This window comes from Humulus lupulus, chromosome 9, assembly GCF_963169125.1.
Source record: "Humulus lupulus chromosome 9, drHumLupu1.1, whole genome shotgun sequence".
NCBI lineage: Eukaryota > Viridiplantae > Streptophyta > Magnoliopsida > Rosales > Cannabaceae > Humulus > Humulus lupulus.
Genome location: NC_084801.1, coordinates 86,931,870 through 86,939,703, shown reverse-complemented (window position 1 = coordinate 86,939,703; position 7,834 = coordinate 86,931,870). Strand labels below are relative to the sequence as shown.

At 31.4% G+C, this 7,834-nt stretch overlaps 2 protein-coding genes across 2 annotated transcripts; both read left to right on the top strand.

The window, feature by feature from the left end:
• The first annotated feature begins 2,121 nt into the window (after nt 1-2,121).
• On the top strand, nt 2,122-6,874 carry LOC133801473 (uncharacterized). Its single transcript, XM_062239687.1, has 7 exons — nt 2,122-2,142; nt 2,592-3,230; nt 3,331-3,455; nt 4,024-4,150; nt 5,936-5,999; nt 6,094-6,159; nt 6,253-6,874. Exons 4-7 carry the CDS (start codon nt 4,027-4,029, stop codon nt 6,476-6,478), a joined length of 480 nt encoding a protein of 159 aa, XP_062095671.1. The 5' UTR covers nt 2,122-2,142; nt 2,592-3,230; nt 3,331-3,455; nt 4,024-4,026; the 3' UTR covers nt 6,479-6,874.
• On the top strand, nt 3,081-3,577 carry LOC133799855 (probable diphthine methyl ester synthase). The gene is made up of 3 exons (XM_062237846.1): nt 3,081-3,230; nt 3,331-3,455; nt 3,517-3,577. Exons 1-3 carry the CDS (start codon nt 3,081-3,083, stop codon nt 3,575-3,577), a joined length of 336 nt encoding a protein of 111 aa, XP_062093830.1.
• Nucleotides 6,875-7,834: the final 960 nt, after the last annotated feature.

The window sequence follows — 7,834 nt, the reverse complement described above, 5'->3', positions numbered from 1 at the left end:
GAAATTTTGCATCTATTTTTTATATAATTATATTTAAATAACACAGCTTCCTCTCACATGGTATTTTTTCCTCATCCGAATCCGTCCCAAACACTCTCTACGTTACAGCTATTTTGTCTATGAGTGACATTGTCATCCTAGTCCATGGTGTTTGTCACCTCTTCCGAAAGGGTATGAGATGCCAGTCGTGGACAAGATGAGATTGATGCTTTTGTAAGATTTGTCATATACCCATATATATGTATATTTATAGAAACCCAATTTATATACATATTTTTTTGAGAAATATTTTCGTGTTACTTTGTCTTCCTTGTCAAATTCTTGGTTTTCTAGAATTTTACATCAAGAGTGGAAAATCAGAGGTTGTTATGTTTAATATTAACATTAGTGTTTATATTTGGGTACCAAATTAGTCAATTTTCTACTATGGATCCATAAAGGTGGTACATTTGGTGGTAAGTATTGGAGTATGATGAACATTGGGTAATTCTTAGTGTTGCTCTGTTTTGGTACATGATTTCTTTTAAAAAATTTACCCATTTTGGTATTGCACTCCAGGTATTTGTTAATTTGTCTAGTTGGGTTACTAAATATGCAAGGGATCAATACCAAATAGGAGTGTAGTGAGTGGTGGTTATTAGATTTTTTTATTTTGGGATAAAGTGAAGTTTAGAGAAATGGGTCATTGGAATATATATTTATTTTTGGCTAAATCTGAATGTACGACCTTATGAAATATTTTTGAAATTAACAGTTAATATTAAACCATATTTAATTTGTCAGATATGATACGTTTGCTTTTATAGAATATTATAGTTATTAATTAACTAGGGTTTATATTCGGTTATTTGATTTATGTTTGGTAAATACAAATTTTAGTAATTTCCTTTTTTTGTAGTTTCTTTTTTTGAAAGAAAATTTTATTAAACAAAACCGAAATCACAGCTCACTTTGGAGCAAATCTGCTTTAGCAGCTGTGAGAACAATATGAGGAAAATCTGCTTTCCAAACATAATAATGCCCTTTTGTTTTTGGTAATTTCCCTTTCTTGTACTTTCCTAATCTATCCTTTTCTTTTTTTGGTAATTCTCCCCATCCTTCATGTTTTTCATGATCATCAACCCAAAAGAGATGTGCACAAGAATAAACAGCTCTGCACTGATCAGGCTTCTTTAAAAGCTTTGCAGAATACTGCATAGTTTTGTTTACAAGACACAAAAGAAATCAGTAGCAAAGATAGGGAGAAAGAGAAAGTTTGAGATTGCTCTATAAATCTCAGTAGTTACCCCTGTAGCCTTGTGTGTTAAAGTATCCCGATTATTAAATGTATTGCGGTTATTTGTGCTTTTGGGGATGGAGTTGTGGGAAAGACATGTCTTCTAATCTCCTACACCAGCAATACTTTCCCCATGGTTAGTTTCCACATTTGATTTTTTTAATTTTTTTTTTAAATTTCTCTGATAATTTTTCCACATATATTTTTGAGTTTGAATTGTAATGGGAAAGAATGCTCGAGAAAATTCAACCCCTTTTAATCATTTTCTTTATTCTTTCCTGGATTTTCTTTTTTTCTTTCTTCTTTTGGCTGTTTAAATTTCTTTCCTTAATTGCAAGAAATAAACTAAAGCTTCGAACGTGTTTTTGGTCCCCTTTTTAAAATTGTTTGGTTTAGTTGTTTACTCTTTCTTTGGAAAGATTATCTGATATGCGATTGCATATCATTTTGTCCAATGACCAAAATTTAGATTGTGGTTTTGTAACCTTTGAGACTGTTTTTAATTGTGTTAATGTGCTGCTAATTGGTAAGATTATGGGTTTTCAATCCCTTGCTCTTAAATTTCCAAAAAAATTAGGGTGGTTTCCTTTTTGATTTGTAAGTTCTGGAAGAAGAATTATGGGTTTATTCTACAATTGAAATCATATTCATTTCGTTCTTTGGTGGAAAACAGGATTATGTGCCAACTATCTTCGACAATTTCAGTGCAAATGTTGTTGTGAATTGAAGAACTGTTAACTTGGGATTATGGGATACAGCCGATAACTATGCATGATTACAATTTAATTTAAGCAGTTGTGTTATACATATTTTCTTTTCTGGGTCTGAATTTGTTTCTGTGGAACAGGACAGGAGGACTATAACAGGTTAAGACCCTTGAGTTATTGTAAGTGTTTATTTACTCTCGTCCTTCTATGATTTGTATGGAACAATTAATTTCCAATTTGTTTTATGTTCAAATAAATTCAAATTTTATTCTTTCTCATGTCATTAAAAGTTTTACATCACTGTCTTTTTCTTTATAATTTCATTTTAGCCAAATAAGAAGATTTAACTCCATCTCTATTTCGTTTCTCTCTCTGATCTCTATTTCAAATGGTATAATGAGCCTCTCTCATGGATTTATTTTTCTTAACTAATTCCTCCTAGGTCTCTTCTCGTAATGATTTTTGAGAAGTTAAGCAACATTGTTGGGAGTTCCTTCATCTACCAAAGAAAATATTCACTTGAGTTTGGTATGTTCTTTCCATTTTCTTTTATTTTGTTTGACTGTTTAGTGACATATTACTCTTTGTTTGTTGCTACTTGTTCGCAGGTGGAATTTTATGAGAGTGAGATACTTGATTTTATGTTGGTATTTTAGGCATAAAAACATGGGGCGCAGTAAGGATATGTTTGAAAGAAAAAATGCTGAACTTAAGGCCACTGATCTACCACTCCAAATGGACACAACCATAATAATATTAATGTTTTCTTCAAAAGCTAATTGCTTTTTCTTCAATATTTGCCTCTGTGGACACCATAACAGCCATAAAGAGTTATATAGCTTCAACCCCATTACTGAAATTAACAAATTTGTTTCTTCTCTCTTTTGTTCTCTTCTGTTACTCTATTTTTTATGGTCATTTAAATTCAATTGATAGTTAAAATAAATCAGAAAGTGGTGGAGATTGGACCTTTTTATTTATTAATTTCCATAGTGTAAATTCAGTAGTGTTGAGAAGCAAACAATAAAATTGTATTAATTTTTTTAGCAGAAGAGAGAGCGAGAGAAAGAGAGAGAGAGAGAGAGAGAGAGAGAGAGATGCTATACATAGTGGGATTGGGATTGGGTGACGAGAGAGACATAACTCTTAGAGGCTTAGAGGAAGTGAAGCAATGCGACAAGGTCTACATCAAATCTTATACTTCTCTTCTCTCTTTCGGTATCTCTTCAGATGGCCTTTCTACCCCGGTACACTTCTTTAAATTCACTATTCAATTTGGTTACTTTGTTTTGCACCAATTTCCAAAGCTAACAACTTTATTGATTAATTTCTTTTTTCATTGGTCAGGAAAAACTTTATGGAAGGCCAGTGATTCTTGCCGATAGAGAAATGGTTGAGGAAAAAGCCGATGAAATACTCTCAACTGCTCGTGTTTCTGATGTGGCTTTCCTTGTAGTTGGTGACCCTTTTGGGTATGTTTGTTCAATTTTCTGTTTTGCTTTTCTTTGTGATTTTTTTTCTTGTTTATATTAGAAATTATATCATTTCTTCCTCATTAGATGAATGTTACATGTATGTATATATGCATTGCTGATTTGGGCCATCTCAAATTTCATGGATATGTAGAAGAAGATAATTGTGATCATAAATATTCTTACTTAGCTGCACAAGGACCTTTGAAAGTCCTTAGATTGTAACTGTTCGTTTTTATTCATTTTGGTCATGTTTGGCAAGTAGTTTTGGATTGGATAAAAACTAATTTGAGACAAAGTTATAATTTTTTTTCTCAAGTTTCTCAATGAGATTAAATTATCCTATTGTAGTTGGATTAATTAGGTTTTCAGATTCAAACTTTTCTCTAATCTTTATTCAATATTACTTTCCAAATATGACATTTATATACATGCGATTCTTTGTTCAATTTACTTAAATTTCCCTCTATTCTTCCTCATGTTTACATATGGATTTCCTACTCAGAGCAACATACACAGGATTATTGATTATTTTTTCTTTCTTATATGTGATTAATATACAATTTAGGCCATGATAGAGAAAACAAATCTGGACCCAAGTGAAGTTGGGGATATAGTTGTTGGTACTGTTTTGCCACCTGGTTCACAAAGAGCAACAGAGTGCAGAACGGCAGCAATCTATGCTGGTTTTCCTGGTAAGTTTTCACTTTTATTTTTTCAGCTACACCTTTTATGATCTTTATAATGAGCATTTGTATCCCAATAGACCAATCACTTTTGATTGGAATTTATGTACAGTGAGAAGAAAAAACTTGGCATTATAAAGAGAAGAATTGTTATTTTAAAAAAAGAATAAGGAAATGAAAAAGAAAAAAGGAGAGTTTGTGTATTCATCATTACTGTCATGAAAAAAATTGAGTTTTTTCCAATGGTCTATAGTTTATGAGTCTACTTTAATATCAAATGGTAATGCATGTTAAGATTTTAAAAAGATGATTTTTATTTTTAATACGAGTTTAGCATAAAAGATATAAATAATATTTTCTTTAGTGTATGCTATGGAATTTGATTTATCTTCATTTATGAAAGATGCTCTCACAATCAGGTAAAATTTAGCTGAAATAGTTATTTTTTTTTTAACAAAACAACTTGTATTAATAAAAGAATATATAATACAAGAGTGGAGAAAACAACCACAGGAAACTCAAGAAAAACAAAAAATAAGAAAAAATAAAAAGGTAGCTTAACTACCACAACAACGATATACAAAACAGAACATTACAACAAAAAATTCAACTCTCTCAACAAATCTGTGAATCAAAAGTCTTTGAAGTCCTTATTTGAGTGGACCCAAAGAGCACCACTCATTATAAATTTATCCAAAATTTCTCCACCCTGTTTTCCATTTCCTCAAAGATTTTCTTATTCCTCTCTAGTCAAATAACCCAAGAGATGGTTGTTACTACAATCTGGCAAAGAGTCTCAAAGATTTAGGAACTGGAATTGTCCAATCCAAATCAGTAGCGCGTGAACTTGATTACTACTAATCATCATCCTTGATTTTTTGTGTTTGATTTCAATGTTTCAGTCAATTTTGCTCAAATTGTTCTTGATTGGCTGCTTGTATTCTTTCCATCTTACTACCTTTTGGACCAATGCATCTGTGTTTGGAGAATGGTTTTGGTTATGAACTTTTATTGAGTTCTAAGTATCTTACGTATTCATTTTAATTATAGAGCTATGTGTGCCAGTTATTGATACTAGCCTTGTTTTGTTTCTTAATATTTGAGTTGTTTAAAATATGGTTTGAGTTGCTCCTTTTTGGGCAAGTGTTTTTTGTCATTAGTATTTGTTTTAGTGTGTTTTTGTCTCATCCCATTACACTCAGTTTAGCTCTTTTTTCTATGTCCTGGACTAGTTACATTTGTTGAGTTCATGCAAAAAAAATTCAAATTTCACAGCTGCAACTATTCAGTGAAAAAGTGATTGTTTGTTAATCAAAATATCCAAAATGTATTATTATGCTCAATATTTTTGTTTTCGAAATAGAGGTTTAACTAGTGGCTGAAATATACTTTATATGATAAAAATATTGCCAAGGAAGTCTAGATTTAAGATGCTTTTAAGTTGAAAGTGCTTGTCTTATATTAGGCCATATTTTCCCTAATTTATTGTGTTTAGTTTTATTATTTGATTATAAATGCTTGCCTTATATTGAACTCAGAAAATAAAAGAACTTCACTGGTTCTATAGAAAGATTTTACATGATCTTTCTACATCTTCTCTTCCATGCCACTTAGTCTCCAATTTGGGTTTGTTGAATTGGTTGCAGAACAAACCAACATGCATTGGAAGGCATGCCTTTGGTGATCAATACTAAGCCACTTATACCATTATTAATGGATCTAGAAAACTAAATTTGGTTTATGGTAATTTCTGACCAAAGGATCACTCATCAGTTGTTTGAATCATTAACCCAGATGCTGAGGGATTTCAGAAACACTTTTTTGGTCAAGAAGAAATAGCCATCCCAGTCCATTCATCGTACGCCTTCTTTTCTCATGTTCTGTTTCATGTTTCATACATCTTTATTTGCTTTGATTTGATTCTTAGACAGTCATAAATTGAATAAATGTAGCATTGAAGCAGCTTGTGCCGCACACCCTACTGTTGATGTCTTTATCAACTTTGCTTCATTTAGAAGGTGGGTACTTGTTATGCTCATTAACAATTGGTATTTTGAACTCCTACACAAGTACTTTTTAATGAACATGCATTATTTATTTCTCATTTTCAGTGTTGTTGCCTCTTCAATGTCTGTACTAAAGCAACCAACCGTTCGAGTTCAGGCTATCATTGCTAAAGGTGTACTCGAGTCTGATGCTAAGCAATTGATTGTGGCTATCATTGCATTATTTGCTTATGATCGAGTTGTGGCTATCATTGCATTATTTGCTTCTGAAAATTTGAGAAACTTCATGTTGCAGAAACTATTAGTACTAAAGAATTATGTCAACATGTAATAAGAAGAATCACTATAACCTATCTGCTGTGTATGTCTCGCAATGTGTTTATCTAGGCTATCAAAAAGTGGTTAAAACAACTAGTGACCATAACTGTTTTAACAAGATTCCTCAAGTTCACTTACTTTGGTTCAGCTGCAGAGTTAGTTAAGTTGATTTTTTAGTTTTGTTTTCGGGTTGGTTCTTTTGTATTTTGGTGCACGTATATAAGTGAACCTTGCATCATTATTTATGTACACAGATTTAGAGAGCATTAAGAGAAAAAGAAGAGAGAAAGAGAGAGTTCAGTGAGTTATAGAGGTTGGAGTTAAAGAGAGAGCATTATTTATGTACACTATTGTTGATCAGTGTTGAATGTTTTAAACTAATTTGTGGATTGTTAATACAATGTTGAATGTTTTTTACATTTTGTTATTTGAAAATCAAGTTCATTTGATGATGCTAGTATATATTAGAAAGCTAATTTTAATTATATAAATAAAAAATAAAAATATAATAGAATAAATTAGTGTTATATAAATGAATATATAATGAGAATTTAAACTAATCTAAATATTAAAATAATACGAAAAATGTGTTATAATATCTATTACAATAATACTTTTTATAAGTAAAGAATTTTGTTATGCAAACTTCATTATATAACACAAAAAAGTGTTATACTAAAGTTTAGTATAACACAAAAAATGTGTTATACTAAAGTGTAGTATAACACAAATTTATAAGTATTGAAATGTGTTATATAATCGACTATAAATAATATAATTAAACACTTATCTATTTATTAAAATAATGGAGAAAGTGTGTTATCGTTGACAGTATGATAACACATTTGTATAACAATTATAAAGTATTATGTAAAGTACCCTGACCTACGATAACATAGTCGGTCTTAACACATCAAAAAGTGTTATGATATGTTTTCATAACACATTTTTGGTGTTATTAAAAGCATTTTTTTCTTGTAGTGATAATTTTGTGTAAAGTATTGTTGAAAAATATTTCAAACTATAATTTAAACAAATAATTGTATTTAGATTGGTGGTTAGCTCATTGATTGTTAAAGAGGAGCAATAATAAAATGGGCATAAATATTGGCCTAAAAGTGCGCCAAAATAAGGAAAATAGGCCAGCTCAATTTGGCCCTGACACGCATGGCACGACATGTGCCGTGCTTAGCTTAATCATTCGAATATGGGTTGGCCTGACACAACACGAATTTGTGTTGGGCTCAGCCCGACACGACCCATATTCGGGTCGACCCACATTTACATCTCTAATCCATACCCGACCTTAATAATGACCTTGACCGTGGCCCAGCCCCCGACCCCAACTCCTAGCCCCCAACCCCAAACT

Coding starts and splice junctions, on each gene's coding strand:
- LOC133799855 (XM_062237846.1), top strand. CDS start 3,081: ATGCTATACATAGTGGGATTGGGATTGGGTGACGAGAGAGACATAACT. Junction 3,231..3,330: donor CAGATGGCCTTTCTACCCCG/GTACACTTCTTT, acceptor TTCATTGGTCAG/GAAAAACTTTATGGAAGGCC. Junction 3,456..3,516: donor GTAGTTGGTGACCCTTTTGG/GTATGTTTGTTC, acceptor TGTTTATATTAG/AAATTATATCATTTCTTCCT.
- LOC133801473 (XM_062239687.1), top strand. CDS start 4,027: ATGATAGAGAAAACAAATCTGGACCCAAGTGAAGTTGGGGATATAGTT. Junction 6,000..6,093: donor GCCATCCCAGTCCATTCATC/GTACGCCTTCTT, acceptor GAATAAATGTAG/CATTGAAGCAGCTTGTGCCG. Junction 6,160..6,252: donor AACTTTGCTTCATTTAGAAG/GTGGGTACTTGT, acceptor TCTCATTTTCAG/TGTTGTTGCCTCTTCAATGT.